The following is a 17,432-nucleotide window of genomic DNA, read 5'->3' as shown; positions in this document are numbered from 1 at the left end:
TAACTGCCTTAGTCGGCTCAGCCTGCCTTAACAGAATACTACACAATGGGTGGTTTAGACAACAAAAAATTATTTTCTCACAGTTCTGAAGGCTGAAAGTCCAAGATCAAGGTGCTGTGAGGGCTGGTTTCTGGTGAAGCCACTCTCCTTGGCTTCAGACAGCCCTTTATTTTTTTAGACAGGTTCTCACTCTGTCACCCAGGCTGGAGTGCGAAGGCCTGATCCCAGCCCACTGCAACCTCCTCCTCCCAGGTTCGAGCGATCCTCCCACCCCAGCCCCTAGAACAGCTGGGACTATAGATGCCTGCCACCACACTCTGCTAATTTTTGTATTTTTTGTAGAGACAGGTCTCGCTATGTTGCCCAAGCCGGTCTTGAATTCCTTACCTCAAGCGATCCGCCTACCTTGGCATGATGCCTGGCAGACAGCCGTGGTTTTCTGGCTCCTCACATGGCCTTCTGTGCTTGCAGACGCTGGTGTCTCTTCCTCCTCTTATAAGAATGTTAATCTTGTTGGATTAGGACTCCACCCTTATGACCTTATTTAACATTAATTACTTCCTTAAAGGCCCTATGTCAAATACAGACACATTGTAGGTTAGGTCTTCAACACATGAATGAGTGGGGGACAAAATTCAGTCCATGATACTCAAAGAAACAGAAATTAATTGGTACCTGAGTAGAAGACTGAACTTGTAGTTGATAATACAAGAGCTGTGGCATTTTATCAGTAAATGTGATAGAAGTTTAATGTGCAGGGAAAATGAAATATCCTTATCTGGAAATAAGCCTTATCAAACCATTAAACTGTGTGTTTGTATTTAAACTCAGGGTTATGTAGGGAATGGGAGAAGAGAAGGGAACCATCCCCTATATTTCTGGAAGAGTCAGACTGAGGTTTGAGGTAGAAAGGAAAGGTGAGTGGGGCTCAAGAAAGTACAAGCCTGTAGGATTGGATCATTTGCAAAATTCTCCCACAAAGTTTCAATGATGTGGACTCTCTAGCACAAGAACTGTTTGTGTAAACATGCAGAATATATATAATTTGTTATTTAGCAAGTACATAAGATTGTTGATGTGCATGTAAAGGCAAGATTCAGTCCCAGGACCACTTGACTATACACCCAGGGGTCTTTTTCTCTTTAAGAGTGCCCTGGTTCCCTCTCTCCCCTCACCCCCAATTTCCTGTTCACAATTCAGCACACTCAAGAGGTTCTGTAAGGACAAGTTTTGGCTAAGTCAACAAAAAACAATCCTTTTCTACTCTTCCCTCTTAAAATGAATGTACTATTACATTTGTATTACTAAGGGAAGTCCCTAAAGCACCTAAAGCACCTACTCCCACATGAAACAAGATATTCCCCAAGGAAACGTGTGCCCTTCAACGTGGCATCTACCTGGAAGTGTGACTTTGGTAGCACTCTATTGCAAGGGGCAGAGAAGAATGCCAAGGTCAATGCTCCAGGGCCAACAAGCTTTTTCCAGCTCCTCCAACAATCCAGCCTTTTCTCTTTTGGTTCACAGACATCGAAGACATGGTTGTTGAACTCATCAGTGAACAGCTCAATCTTCTTGAAGATTCTTTACTTTTCCTATTCCAGAGAGATTTGTTTGGGGCTTTTAAGTATCATAATGGAACAAGTTATCAATTTTATTCAAATGGGTCTACTAGGTATAAGTGTCCTCCTACTCAGTTGCACTATCTATTGCACTAAATTAATCCTCTGGTCTATTAGCCTCAAAAGAATTAGTATTTGAAAGGGTTAAATGCAGTTCTTAATCAATTATATTTTCATTATGTCACGACTATTGATTTGTCCCATTAGACACACTGTTCCTTTAAATTTAAAACTGAAGCAATATAAACATAATAGATTTGTATTTTCTTTTTAAAATGAGGCACTATGTAATAAAGATCTCAAAGTGCTAGTCCTTCACATCAGGAAATCCGGAAGAGAATTAAATGCCCTAAGGCATACATTGTATGTAATGGATTAACTTTCTCTGCATCTAAAACGGTAGTAGTTATACAGTTTTTGAGAGAATTAAGTAAATGTCACTCGAATCATTTTGTGCTCTATAAACCTTAAACCCGGTTTACAAAAGTTTTCTTTTTTCTGTAGCATACTCTATATATTTCTATGAAGTGTCTGATGTCCTTTCATAGAAAATTCTTCATTACAATAACAAAATAGGATGATCAAGTAATAACCAATATTGGTTTCCATAACCAGTATCATCTTGCAAAATGGTTCTTCACGAGGTCTGATACATTTATTTTCTAACGCACTCCAGGGTATGAAATGGTGAAAGGTCTCTCTCTCATTTTACACTTAGGAAACCAAGGAATACAAAGTTTTTGGTTTAAACCACTGTCAAAGATCACGTGGGCGAAAAGACCTTCCAAATTGCAGGCTAACTGGGTCAGAGGGATATTAGAGGATGAATTTTTTTCCATGATCCTACACTATTCCGCACACAGGGGTAAAAGGTCAAGTCTAACCTCAGGATCTCCTGGTTTCCGAGGCGCCCTGAAGGCGATGGAGAGTCCCGGTTAATTTTGTGGTAGGAAGGGCTAAGTGCCTACAGGTCTCAGCTGTGTAGCAGCGGCACCGCTCCTGGACCCCTATTGCCTTCTGGGTTCCCAGGCTTGCGGGACAGAGCGAGGTCGCCGGCGCTGGGGTAGCAGGAGGACGCGAGCTGACTACCTGACTCCGGACCGCGGCGCAGGACGCCGGCCGCGCGAGGGGCGGGGGCTAAGCGTATCCAGGGGCGGTGCTGCAGGGCGCGGGAGGCGGGAGAGGCTGCCGCGCCGGTGCCCTGACAGCCGCAGCCCCGCCCCGCCGCGTCCGACCCGGTCCTGTCCCGCAGCGTCCCGCCCGCCAGCTCCTTGCACCCTCCCCGGCCGAGGGGCTCCTCGGTGCTCCCCGCGCAGCAATGGCTCAGCACTTCTCCCTGGCCGCCTGCGACGTGGTCGGATTCGACCTGGACCACACTCTGTGTCGCTACAACCTGCCCGAGAGCGCCCCGGTGAGTGGCGCGGGCTCCCCGGGGCGCACTGCGCGCAACCTCCATGGCGGCTGGGGCTTGAGTTTCCTCCAGGCTTGGGCAGCGGCGGGCGCTGTCGGGGGCCTGCGGCGGCCGAGTCTTTCCGCAGAGCGAGGCCTCCAGCGGCGAGACGGGGCGGAAGTGTGCAGCCTCCGCTCCGCGCTAGTGCCCTGGGGACCGGCACATTTAGCTCAGCCATTAGCTAATGTTGAGAGAGGTAGGGAAGAACGAAGGAGGGGCAAACTGCGCAAGATCGTGCTGGGGAATCGGTTTCTAGAGCAGAGGAGGGGCGGGGTCAGGAGCACTGGGGCTGTCCTTGAAGATCCCATGTCGTGAAACTTCTCTGCATGTCTTTCTGGACACAAGCTGATTGTGGACACAGCCACTTGATTTGGGACTTGCATTTTTCTTGGCTGCATTTTTCAATTTGCACGATCAACCACCCATCAGTGTTTAAACTGCAATCTGGGAGAGATGCGTAGTATATAGCGTAGTGTATTGGACGGAACACTAGTTGAGAAGTCATTAAGATCTTAGCCCTCATTTTACCTTTTGTCAAGAGAAGAAAATAAATATTTATTGCGCATCGACTGCGTGCTCCGTGCACTTTGAATACATTCCAGTCCTACCAACAGCCTGCAAAGTTTAGGTCCTCACTGCGCCCTGAGGGAGGGGTACATGGAGTATGCATGCTTCCAGACCTGTACTCTCAAATTAATTGCCCTCCCTCCACTATTCCTTTGGTTTCCCAATTCCCAAGGAAACTAATTTTGAAAAGTTACCAGATTTTTTTTAGTCCAAGATCTAAGCATCCAGACAGAAAAAGAGCTGGTTATGAGTACAGTAGTGAAAGCGAGGACTCCTCAGCCAGACTGCCTAACATAAGACACCAGCTCCGCTGTTACTAGCTCTGTGACTTTGAGCAAGTTACTTAACCTGTGCTGCTTCTCAGTTTCCCATCTGTAAAATGGAGCTAATAATTGGATTTACCTCACAAGATTGTTGCAAGGATTAAATGAGTAAGAGATGTATAATGCTTAGAATAGTACCTTGGCAAAGACAAGTGTTTGCTTTTATGGTTACCACCCAAACCATTTGGAAACCTCAGTTTATGGGTAGAACTCTAGATCACTGGTGCAGACATCCAGCCAGGGCTGTACCCCATTATGGTGATGTCCCTGCACCCGCTAGTTCAGGTACACGTTAAAGGTCAAAAAAGAGTGGCTGCTGGAATTTCTTGTGTGTTTTCTATGCCCAGATGCTAATTTTTTTTTTTTTTTTTTAATGTCCTTTTTCTGCTGTTACACTTTCCTGCTTTCTTACCTTCCAGGTCTGGTTTCCTTAGTCACATTGAGAATTAAGAAGGCTTTTTTACTGCTTGGTTCTTCGGTCACTGCTTCCCCTAGGTCTTTGATACATGTTTTCCTTCCCTCTGTGCCTTTTAAATCCTTCCTGAATCACAGTTTTGTGTGTCTCCTCTTTAGTTACCTTCATTTGGAGAGAATATTTTTAAACCACTGTCACGTTAGAGCTAGTGTTGTCCATAGGTGATCATAAAATTTCAGAATATAAGATTCTGAAAGACAAGAGTTTTTTTAACTGCAAACCTGGAGAATAGTGATGTTTAAAGCTTGAAAACGGTAACCTATGAGTTTTGGATCATCGTTGGTGTGGAAAATCTTTTTTTAAGTCCCACAGTGTGCTGAGCACCATGCTAGAGCTGAGAATACAGAGATCAACACGCAGGCCTCCAGGCAGCCTTACGCAGTAGGCAAAAATGCTGAAGAGTTAGTCTTGGTCCCCTGCGATGGGTAGTATGACCTGGGTCTTGCTGCACGCTGCCAGTGCCTGGAGGGCCTCTTTGCTCTGCACAAAAGCTCTTCATCCCATCAGGCCTCATCTTTAACATGGTTCCCCTTAGGAAGCTTTTTTGGCCCTCTAAAGTTTGCCCTTCCACTCTAAGCCCACCTTCAGTTTTCCACAAAACCCTTCTTCATTCCTCAGAGCACATACGACATGATATTAACACTTCCTGTTTACTTGTTGGACTTCCCCTAGAGCTCCATCTGTGACAGTTTCCTGTGTGTTCTATGTGCCAAACTTAGTACTGGGCGCATACTGGGCTCAATAAATAGACTGAATAGGTAATTGGTATTTTAATAACACAATATGATACAGCCATAATTCTAATAAGCATGCTGCTTCTATGAATGGATTTAATCCTTACAACGTCCCTGTGAGGTAGATATCATCACCACAGCCACTGTTAAGAGAGCATTGAGCAATGAGGCACAGAAAGAAAGTGTATCCAGGGCAACCGAGCAAGGTAGTCTGGCTGTGGATTTCTGCTTCTTCCCACCTTGCTGTCTGTATGGTGCCCTAAAACACAGAGGGAATGCCTGGAGCTGGCAGGTGAGGAGGTGGAGAGGAGTGCTTCACCCACAGTAGTTATAATAAAGGCCAGGACCTCGAGGTGAGCAACAGCACCAGGAACTGCTGGGTGCAAGCAAAAGGTGGCAAGTTTCAGGAGAAGATGGTGGAGAAGTCAGTGGGGGCTGCATCACAGAGAGCTGCGAGTGCCTTTCCTTTCAGTTTTGTAGGCATTCACATGAGGCCTTGGAAAGGCATTGTAGAAGAGAGGATGACACGTGGTTTCTCCTAAGGTTGCAGACTCAGAAGTCTGATGCCAGTCAGTTAACGTAAATGTGTGAGTGGGAGAGCAGGGTCCCAGATATTGCATAGGACATGCTTATACCAACAAAAAGTATTTGTTGTTTATTTGAAAGTCACATTTACCTAGGCATTTTAAAATTTTATCTGGCAACCTTAAGTGGGAACCAAACATAATTTGTAGGCTGCATACGGACCACAGGGTACCAATTGGCAACTGCTGTAGAGTATGTATTATTATGAGTCCTGAGAGACTGTGAGGTGGTGACAGCTAAGGCTGGGAGAGGAATGTCTTAGAGAGCCCTGTGCCATGAAGGTTTCTAGAGAGACTCAGGACAAACTGCAAGAAGCCTTCTGCTTAGACCAGGGGTTTCAGAGTACAGATGCCCCTGCTTTTCTTCACACTGTTGTTCTCTGCTTCTCTCCTTGTCCATTGGCCCCCTTCTCTCCTGTTACATAAAAATCTCCTCCACAAGGTAAGGAACACAGCTGTGGCTGTGCCTGTTGGCATCTCTGATGGAAAGGGCTCCTTCGTTCCAGGAGACTTCGAGTGTTTTAGAATCACATGCCCATATCGTAGACTAATCACTTGGATAACTGGAGAAACTCAAAAGTGCCTCAACCAGAGGCAAATCTAAGGTGTACAATAGCTGACTCTTAGGGGCTTGTGAAAGCCAGTTGTTAACTATTCAGGAATTGTGCAAGCAGGTAAACTGCTGTTGGTGGCTTGAAACAGGCCATGGTGGGAATATTTACACCGTGGAGATGGGCAAGCGCCACACGTCAGGGCATTGTTTCTGTTTTTTTGTTTTGTTTTGTTTTTAGCAGCATATGACATAATAATAGCAAATACTTAAATTGGATTTGCTGGTGTGCCAGGCTCTGCTCTAAGCACTTCACATCTGTTAGCCCTGCAGCACTGGTTTCTTATAAGCAGGATCATGATATGGACTTTTTATTGTCCATAGTACTTTGTACCACAAAGTGACTCAGTGTATTTTTTATTGTTTTTTCCTTTTAATGAGTAAATGAAAATCTGTAAGACACGCAGGTCAGTGGTTTTCAGTGTTCTCTGTGCTTCAGAGGGGGCCCTCTCTCATGTACACTTGGAAACTCTGGGTAGTTTTAAGAAGTGTCGCCTATGGTTCTGAATCACCATCAGGGTTGAGAACTGTTGATATATAGTGTTAACATAATGTGGGTCAATTAACAGTTGACCTGGATAAGGTCACATTACACTGGATGGAAGTACATGTATACTGATTTTAATTAGCTTTATGACAGGGAGCAACTCAATTTGACATTTGACAAGGAGCCTTTGCTTTCTCCATGCTCATATCCTTACACTCAGACCCTGATACCGCTACTCCAGCTGTGTGCAGGTCCCCTCAGTTTCTGAACCTGAGTCACCCCCCATTCCCTCTGCATTCACCCAGCAAACTGCTACATCTAAGTATCAGTGTAAATCTCACCACCCAGGAGAGATTTCCCTCACTCCTCTGACTCCATCTTCTCCCTAAGAGTATGACATGTTATCAAAACCTGTCATGGGTTAATATCTGTAGAAGAAGGGTCAGATTGTTCAGTGTGTCCTTTTGGACACTGTGCAGGTTGGCTCAGACCTCTGTTCTGCTCAGGCTCAAGTGTCCCTGACACTGGCCAAAGAACACTTCGAGGTAGAACAAGGTTGGGCCATCTACCTTTTGTGCACTTTTTGTTTGGTATGTACAGTTCTTTTAAAGTTAGCCAGCACTTAAAAACCAGATATTTTACTCAAAAACCCAGCATTTTTTGTTGTTGAGAAATAAGATCTGTGAGCAATCAACAGAGTATTTATTATTGTAATTATTGTACTTGCTTCCAGAGGCTTTCTTTGTCCTTTTTCTTTAGGTATTTTTTTTTAATGGTTTTTGTGTATGTGTGTATGGAGAAACAAGAATGATTTCCTACATCTGATAGAGGCGTCGTGACTTGTTTAGATCACCTGCCTGGTCCCCATATGTATTTCACTCTGAGATTTCCTTAACCTGGGGCTTTTCTGGCCAGAATGGACCAAGGATGGATGGATAGAGTGGTCAGCATATTTATTATCTTAGTGATGTATTAAATAAGTTTAAAAAGCTTTGTCAAGTCTTAAATTATGATCTCCAACCCAATAGAATTCAGGAGTAGGGTTAATAATTGTCTTTGGTTGTATAATTGTATGCCGATGGTATAATTTTGAACGGGACAGCTACCTGGGGCATGCAGGAGTTGATAAATTGCTTGTGAAGAATTAAAATGCGGAACTTCACAATTACAGATATTTCCTTCCTCCTACTTGCCCCCATCAGCAATTCCATTAGGGTTTTAGGTCTGTGACATTAAGAATGAGTAGTGGGTGTTATATTTAATCTGTTTTTCTTCCCCTTTTTTGCAGCTCATTTATAATAGCTTTGCCCAGTTCCTAGTTAAGGAGAAAGGGTACGATAAGGAATTGCTCAGTGTGACCCCAGAGGATTGGGATTTCTGGTAAGTTCTTTTTTGTTGTTGTTGTTGTTTTTTAAGTCTGTACATCTCCTGTGGTTCTAATTGTTACTGATAAAACTGTAATGCTTTCTCTTCTATGAAGACAGAATGTGAAATGTGAAATTGAGTCAAAGGACTCATGCCTTCTATATTAAAAGTTTTGTATTTAATGAATTAAAGTGTTTTCTGCTTTAAACACTTTAAAAACTAAAAAAATTAGACTTGCCTAATTAAATGTGAAAATAAGCTAAGACCTTATGTGACTAATTTGGATATTTTCGTATAGCTTAAGTTTGTCATAATAGCTTCAGAGGTTAGTGAGAACTGTTTCTAAAATTTACGTCTTTAAGAAAAAGGTTTGGCTTACTATCCTTTAAGAACTATAAGAGAAAAGGAGGAATCATCACATTTTGAGTAAGTCTGAATTAAGACCATTGGTTTTCTGTCATTTAGATCGACATTCCTAAGACTCTTACTGCGGAATTCCCTTCCTGGGTTAGGACTCCCAACTTCCCAAAGCTTCCTTTGTCTTCCTCATTTAGATAACAAAACAAACAAATATCCTAAGCCACTTTAAATTGTTCAGTTTAAAATCAGACCAGGCAGGCGTGGTGGCACATCTGTAATCCCAGCACTTTGGGAGGCTGAGGTGGGCAGATTGCTTGAGTCTAGGAGTTGGAGACCAGTCTGGGCAACATGACAAAACCCCAACTCTGCAAAAAATAAAAAATAATTAGCCAGGTGTGGTGGCACATGCCTGTATTCCCAGCTACTGGAGAGACTGAGGTGGGAGGATTGCCCAGACCCAGGAGGTCCAGGCTGCTGTGAGCTGTTGATCATGCCACTGCATTCCAACCTGGGGTAGAGAGAGAGATCCTGTCTCCAAAAATAAATAAATAAAATCAATAACAATCCTAAACCACATGAAAAATACCTACATTATGTTGATCTAGTATACATTCTTTTGATATTTGGTTAGTCTTTTTTGATGTATCATTTTTGTAAAAGGAAGAAACAGTAATATGTTACTGTATTAAATTACTGACTCTGGAAATTTTACCCTGAACAAAAGTAAATAATCCTTCTAAAGTACCCTGTCATTTTTTGTTTAATTCCCTTAGTATTTGGTGGCCATTATACCACTTTGCTTTTATTATTCATAATAATGAATCTGTACTCACTTTTCTCCCCAAATCCCACAAGTCTTTTATAGTAAAGGAGATAAAACTTAGTATTTGACTTTCTTTTAGTGGTTTTCAATAATATGCCTTGTCCAGAGAGCAAGTTCTTGTAACCTGACCTAAAATGAGACGAATTCTAGAGTGTAGGAAAGACTGGCGAAATGCTTAACTTGTAGAAATGTGTGTGTGTGTGTGTGTGTGTGTTAGTGGAAAACATTTGTGACGTTTAACAAAGTCATGGAATGATGTTCAGGTTCTTTTTTTCTCTTCTGAGTTTTAGATTTATGTTTTGAAAAGCCTAAAGATTTTATAAACTAAATATGCTGTCCTTATTTGCCTACATAACAATTTTCCTTTTATACCTGCTCAGTGATAGATACTTAATTTTACGGTTCTTAGATATTCTTAATTGTGTGATTAACATACCATTCCCCTAGGTGAGAGAATACCTTTTTAGCATTATGATGTTTGGAAAATATAGGTTGTCATTTCTTAGGTTAGCTAAATATATGAATCGATTGATAATCAAACTTTCCTATTTCAGTTGCAAAGGTTTGGCATTGGATCTAGAAGATGGGAACTTCCTTAAACTTGCAGATAATGGCACCGTTCTCAGGTAATAAAACTTAGTTGTGAAGTCAAAACTGTATCTTCTCTGAGACACTTTATTACTGAGTGGCGTATGACCCTTACAGTATGGGTTAAATACAAATATTTTAATTAATCAGATGACAGATTATCTGTCTGCCTGCATGTCTTTGTATGAATTGTTTGAGCCATTTAAATATGAATTTGTGAGCATTAGATTTAAAGGTCTAGTTCCTTTATGTTTACCTCATTAGAAATATTTGTAGGACATACAATAGAAAGTTTACAACTTGTCACATCTCATTGACCACTCCTTCTGGCAAAAGAGCCCAGGAATTACACTGTTTTAGCTGAGTATGTAGCTGCCTAAAATAAAATTGGGGTTATTTTTGTTAAGGAAGAAAGAATGGGTATTGGGTAGGGTTTGGTGGTCTGTACCCTCCACCCTCTCTTTCTCCATTTATCCAAATTTGGCCCTGTCATGCGGGGGTCATGTTGTGTCCTAGCTCCTTCTGGAAGTTTTTCTGGACTGTTCCAAGTCTCATCAACCTCTTCCTCCTCCCACACTCCAGGCTGAGTTTCTTTACTTCTCTCCTCTCTGAGTTGGCCCAGCTTCTGAACTGTTGCTAAGGGTATGACAAGCAGTCCAGAAGCAGCTGCTGTCACTGCTCTGTCTCTCACAGGGCACCAGGGAGGGAGCATCTGTTTTTTTTCCAGTACTAATAGTACAGGAAAGTCAACATGGCCATGAAGCTATATCATTTATTACATATACAAACAGGATCAGAATCAAAGGAGAGAACTCCCAGGCCCGTAATATATGCTCTCTGTTGATGCATCATTCTTTTTGCATGATGTAAACACCCTTCACATTTTCCCCCAGACCTTCCCCTAAGGCTCATCTAACTACAGCAGGTGTCGCCCCACCTTTGGTATTTTGTAGTTTGTTTCCATGTTTATTTCTCAGGCATTGACAGATAGGGTACGTGTAAATGCAGCCTTGTCTTTGACCTTTAACTTTACTGTCAGATTCTCACAGTGTTCTTGGCTATCTTCAACCACAGTTAAAAGAATGAAAAGCTTTCTACAACTTTGTTTCTTTCTCTCTTTGTTCTGTGTGTCTGTCCCTGTCCCAGTACCCTTCACACAAGGTCTGTCTCTCTCCATCCAAGTCCTGGCTAACCTTTAGTTTCTCCTGAATTTATTAGCATACCTCCTTGATGCTTTCTTTCAACCAATATAGTAGGTTCCTTTTCTGATCATATTTCCCATTCAGGATCCTTTGATCTTTACATATAGCTTTCTAAAATGTTAACCGCTTTATAAAAGGGAGCCCATTTGTGATTTTCCCCCATTTGCTTTTCTTATTTTATTTCTTTTTTCCTTCATATTATTTTGTTACCACATTATAACACCAAGAGAATAATACTCTCAATCATTATAATTTCTCATGATAAACTACATTAACATTTCAACTACAGTAGTCCCTCCTTATCCTTGAAGATTATCTTCCAAAACCCCCAGTGGTTGCTTGAAATCACGGATAGTACATATCCCTATATGTACTATGTCTTTTCCTACAATAAAGTTTAGTAGATAGAGTAAGAAAATATAAAATATAACAGTAGAACTCAGAATGGTATGCAGTTTAAAACTTATGAATTGTTTGTTTCTGGAACTATGCCCTTAGTATCGTTCAACCCAGGTTGACCACAGGTAACTGAAACTGTGGGAGAGCAAAACTAGATAAGGGGAAACTACCATATTTCTCTATAGCGTAGGATTCTCTTAGCTGGACCTAACTGATGCAAAAGCAGTATTTTGAGCACAGAAAATGCCTACTTTCTTGTCATGTTGCTCTGTTTTTCCACATTCCTCTTTGATTTCCCCATGTGGTTTTAGCCATGCTGTGTCCTTGAGTAGGCAGGTTGCTCCTCATCTTGTCTTCACAGTCCTGCATGCTCACAGTCATCTACCTGTGGGTGCCAGGTGCTTCTTGTGCCTCCTGTGGCCCCAGTGGACTCATGCTTTGACTCTGGTACCTACTCCTCTTTCTCTAATGCTTCCAGAACCAGCTTCCCACTAATCCACATGGCTGTTTTCTAATTGTTCCAGGTATGTTCATCTTATTTGTATAGTTAAATGACAACTTCTCTAAAAAAGGGTGGTATCTTATCCAGTGATGACCTCAGAATGAGCATCTCCTAATCACCTGCTACTTGGTGGATTAAAGCGGTGAAGTGCTACAGCTGTCCATAGAAATGCTTTACAGCATCCTAAACAGGGAGGCACCTAGTTGAAAACAGAAAAACTATATGTATTTGTTAGCTGCAGTGGCGACAGGGATCAACAGTCCCAATGACAGAGGAAGGGGCATTCAAGGGAACCATTAATGAGCAATGTACATCCTCTCCCAAAATCAGGGCAAGCCATGGCACCAAGATGATGGCTCCAGAGGTACTGGCAGAGGCTTATGGCAAGAAAGAATGGAAGCACTTCTTGTCGGACACTGGAATGGCTTGCCGCTCAGGTATGACTCAAATGAGGCAGCTCCACCATCCACTTCCTGTTTGTTTTGTACCCTAAACCTTCGATGTCAGGACAAAGAAGACCCCCCTTTCCCCTGCTGGGCAGGATGCAAAAGGGAGCAGCTTCTGTTTTATAGCAATAGGATGTATTTTTTCCAAGTGTATTTGACTTATGTTTGGCAGATGGTTCAAAATACTGTTCACAAAAGATTTTATTGGCACTCCTTTTACCTGTACTTATTCTGGTTTAAAGATTAGCACTTAGGAATAATACAAGTTTTTTTAAATGTAGAGAAGTATGAAAGAAGGAAAAAAATGGCCTGTGATTCCACAGCCCAGTTAAAGTTTGTTTACATTAAATATTAATCTGAGCACATGGTTAGAAAATTTAAATATTATAGAAATGAATAGAAGGAAGAGTAATTGTCTTCAACTCCTGTCCTATTTTTTAAAGGCATACAAAAGGGATTATGTATTTACCTTGCTCTTTTCAATTTACATCTTGGAGAGTCTGGCATCAGCACAGACACACTAGGTACACTTAGTTCTTCTAAACACTGGTATGCTCTGCAATTTAGTGCCTGTATCATGATTTTTTTCATCAGGCTCCTAGCAGTGGACATTTATGTTGTGTCTGGTATTTCACAATTACAGACAAGCCTGTGGTGATGTTTTCATGAATGTATATTTTTCACTTTCATACATATATCTAGGATAAACTCCTAGAAGTATACTTGCTCTAAAGATATGCAGGTTTAAAATTTTGATAAACATTGCCAAATAAGTCTTTTATTTTCAGGAACTTCAGTTGATTCTATAGTTGTAGCTTTCTTCTACACTTAAGTATGTTAATCCTCAGAGTTAAGAACAGAGTTGTAAAGTACATTCCGTATCAGTACGTTTAGGAAATTTAAAGCACTGATGGATGTAGAGATGTTTAATGACAACTTGTTTAATAATCTCTTTCCAGGTTGTTGACCTAACATAAGAATAGTGTTCCTTGCCAGCTGATCTCCAGAGAGCAAGTCCCTTTGAACTTATCTTCCCCAAATGGTAGATTATGGAGAAACAGCTTGGTCTAGTGGAAATCACAAGGGGCTTGGTGCCAAACAGTCCTGGATCATATTGGCTCTGTTATTTGATGGATAAAGTGACTCTGGTACTAAGTCACTCTTAGCATCAGTTTTCTCATCTTTGAGCGGAGATAATACCACCTTTGCAAAAGTGAGAACCTTTGTTAACATAAATTGTTCCCTTCCCCTCAGTCCTTCATTTGCCATTCTACCATGGCCACTAAGACAAAGGAAGTAGGGTTGGTAGTAGCTTCTTGGGGAACAGTTTTTCTCTGTGTAAAACTTCATGATTATGGGACTTGATCTTGATTCAGAGGCTTGTTTTGTTGAACTGGGCTCACTAATCACTTCATTCGCAATGAGCTGTCTCTTCTATACAGAGGTAGAGGTTGAAGCTTTCGTGTGGTATAGTGTCAGTGTGGGTATTGGGTGAGGCATTGCAAGCAGCCTGGCCCAGTTAACAGCTCAAGGCTGAACAAGCCCCTTTGTGTCCACACAGCGGACATTCTGCCCAAGTTCAACAGTCAAATAGCCTTAGCCTCTTGCATTGTGGGTGAAAACCAATGAGCTCTTCTCATTCGGTTCCCCCTGAATTATTTGATTAGACCTCAACCCTTACTCAACATCAGTAGTTCAATTCTTAGACTGAATTTCATCTATTAGTACCCACAAAGGAAGAAGAATGGGAGGAGAAAAGCAAGGTTATGTAACTGGCAATGCTGGGATGCTTCCTGCTTCAACAGTGCTTGAGATAGCTGGCCATGAAGTTGGGTCAGTCTAGTGTCAGGCCAAGAGATACGACAAAATGCAGATTAATGAATGTTGGGAAGCTTTGCCCACTGTCCTAAGTCTTGGGAGTCCTGGAGTGTCATATAGTCTTACAGCATAGCAGAGCAGAGGCAGAAAAGCACATGGCATATCGTCTTCCTTTTCTTCCAGGTCACTGGTTCTTCACACTGGCAAAGCCATGCTAACCTTTCTTAGGAATTAAAAAGAGCCTGAGAGGTTCCCCTAACAATGTAAGCTGTGAAAGAGTGAAAAACAGGAAGACTGTATCAACCAAAATATTTTTAACTGAGGGAATGGACACAAACTGACACAGCCATTTTGTGAATTAACAAAAAGAAAACTTTGGGGGTTTTTTATACATTTTAAAATAAATTTACGGGAAGAAGTAAGAGGCACAAAATAATATTCAGAGGAACAGAACCCTGGCTTCTGCATATGGTTTTCTTTTAATTGCCTTATAATACTTCTGCATTCCAAAGTAATCTATTTGATTATTGGATTACTCGTTCACTCATTCATTCATTCATTCAGCAAACATCTATTGAGTGCTTAGAATATGCTGAACACTGTGCCTAGTCAACACTAAAGAACAAGCCAAGTGTGTTCCGTAACCTCATATACATAGCTTACAAATGAGAGGACAGGGGAATCAAAATCAGGCGATTATAATGATGTACTCAAGCACCTTATTATTAATGTAAAATCTGGCTTTACCTATTAGTTTTGTTTGATTCTTCTTTGTGTCAGGTATTCTCTAGGGAACTCTGAGGTTGGGTTCCCTCAAAAGCAGAGTGGTTATTCTTGATCCCAGTAGTCAGGAGTGAAGGAATGAGAGGGTAGGACAATAGGAACAATAGTTGCTGGACTCCACTGGGACTTCCAAGGAGAAGTGCAAAGAATACCTCCCAAAGTTGTCTGTCCATGGAACAGGAAGCAAGGCATTCATTTACTGGTTTCTGAACCTGTTCCAAGTGTGAAGTTGGCCACATGGACTCCAGAGCGTTTAGGAGAAAGAGAATGACACAGTTGTGCCAAGGTGGGATGGTGCTGTTAGCATAGTGGTTGAAATCAGATGTGGGCCAGGGGAATGTGACATGGGTCACCAAAAGTGTCTGTTCAGGGACAGCAGATCCAAAAGTCACATGTGCCAAAGAAGGGCTCAAATGTAATTCTACCCTACGGTCATACAGAATAAACCAAATCCCTCTCTTCCACGAAATCTTGGAATGTACCTGTCCTACACTCTACAGTTTTTATAAGATAAGCACACTGTGTCTTCACATGGCATGGTTATATTCTACTTCTCACCACAGGTTTTTTCACATTATACTGAAATTTGTCTTAAATGGCATTCAAATAGAATGCAGTACTCTAGGTGGGGTCAGCCAACCAATCTGAAAAAGCACTATTGTGTGGAGCACTTCGTGGTACTCCAGGGCTAGGTTAATTGATTGCTCTGAAATTCAGTGACGTAGATAACATCATATGGCTTTTTCATATTCTATTTTATTTTTTGCACATAGCCTTTTTAGTTTTTATGTTCTTTAAGATGACTAAAATATCTTCGAATACAATGCTTCAAGATACCATATTTTAACTTTCTTGTGGTGCCCTCAGAGCTTAAATCTTTCTTAAAAAACAGTGACAGCAAATAATGGCGCCATTTTGAATTGAAATGAAGGCTTCTTCAGATAATTAAACCAAAATCTAGTGTCTCTTCAGCCATATTCTTGTGTATTTCACATACATGTAGCATTATGTTGTTCCTAGTTTTAAATTTTCTTCTTTTTCAGGAAAGTATTATTTTTACGACAACTACTTTGACCTGCCAGGAGCTCTTCTATGTGCCAGGGTGGTGGACTATTTAACAAAAGTAAGTCGGGACTCGTTTTTTAAAACTATGATATGTAGTCAGTCATAAATTGGAGGACCTAATTATATATTGCTTCTGAGTTGTCATTTTGCTTAGTTTCTTCTTTGTGGTTTCAGAGGTGACTGGGAAAGAAAAACATGATGAATTTGCTTAAAATATTTTTGGAAAATTAAATAGCAGTGACCTTTTTTTTTTCTCTCAGGAAAAATAAACCTGTTCTCCAGCAGAGGGTGCAAAAGTTTAGGAAAAGAAAATGAATACAGAACTTGCATCTGGACAAAACATTTTCTTTAGCAAAACAAATAGTTTCATTAGCAAAATTAAAAGTTAAAGGTGATTAAGAAAATTCAGCATGTCTTTAAGCATTCTAGATACTATAAAAGCAGAAAAATTGGGTGAAATTTTACAATTCACCATTTTGAACATCATTTCATGAATATAAATTTTTTATTTTATACTGTATATCAAGATTAAATAGATCTCTGGTTATACTAGTTTATACTTACAACTTAAGACCTATGAGCATAAAACAGATTTATCTGTCAGAATCACTTTCCTTTATGCATATGTCTTTTTAAAATAACTGCTTTCGGGGCCAGGTGCAGTGGCTCACGCCTGTAATCCCAGCACTTTGGGAGGCCAAGAAGGGTGAATCATGAGGTCAGGAGTTCAAGACCAGCCTGGCAAATATGGTGAAACCCCGTCTCTAATAAAAATACAAAAATTAGCTGGGCGTGGTGGTGTGCATCTGTAGGCCCAGCTGCTAGGGAGGCTGAAGCAGGAGAATTGCTTGAACCCGGGAGGTGGAGGTTGCAATGAGCCGAGTTCGCGCCACTGCACTCCAGCCTGGACGACACAGTGAGACTCCATCTCAAAAATAATAATAATAATAATTATCATTTTGATAATAGAGCACAGTAATGCTTTATTTATGAATCAGAATTACATTTATGTGTTGTGAAAGTTTCCATTGATCAGTAGTTTGGGTATGTTTATAGAACTCTTTATTAACACAAGATGGAGTCAGTTTCTCCTTTGGTAGTTACTACAAGCAAAGCTATCAGTCTTTAAATATTTTGGAGTTTGTATAATTAGATATAAATATCTAGTAGTCTGTCTTTGTTTAGATAGGTCACTGGTTAACGTTTCCAAGGAAGCAAAGGATCATAGGGTT

At 41.2% G+C, this 17,432-nt stretch overlaps 1 protein-coding gene across 3 annotated transcripts in view; it reads left to right on the top strand.

Moving 5' to 3' along the window:
• Positions 1-2,657: 2,657 nt before the first annotated feature.
• Positions 2,658-17,432, top strand: part of NT5DC1 (5'-nucleotidase domain containing 1) — a 152,807-nt gene continuing 138,032 nt past the window's right edge. For all 3 annotated transcript variants that reach the window (XM_021936896.2, XM_021936895.2, XM_021936894.2), the window contains exons 1-5: positions 2,658-3,030; positions 8,138-8,229; positions 9,952-10,023; positions 12,419-12,525; positions 16,179-16,258. In XM_021936896.2, coding sequence (XP_021792588.2) covers positions 2,938-3,030; positions 8,138-8,229; positions 9,952-10,023; positions 12,419-12,525; positions 16,179-16,258 — 444 coding nt within the window. In that variant the 5' untranslated portion in view covers positions 2,658-2,937. The remainder of the gene's footprint in view (positions 3,031-8,137; positions 8,230-9,951; positions 10,024-12,418; positions 12,526-16,178; positions 16,259-17,432) is intronic.

Source organism: Papio anubis, chromosome 6 (genome assembly GCF_008728515.1).
Source record: "Papio anubis isolate 15944 chromosome 6, Panubis1.0, whole genome shotgun sequence".
NCBI lineage: Eukaryota > Metazoa > Chordata > Mammalia > Primates > Cercopithecidae > Papio > Papio anubis.
The sequence above is the reverse complement of the archived record's forward strand: the minus strand, read 5'-3'. Positions and strand labels throughout refer to the sequence as shown.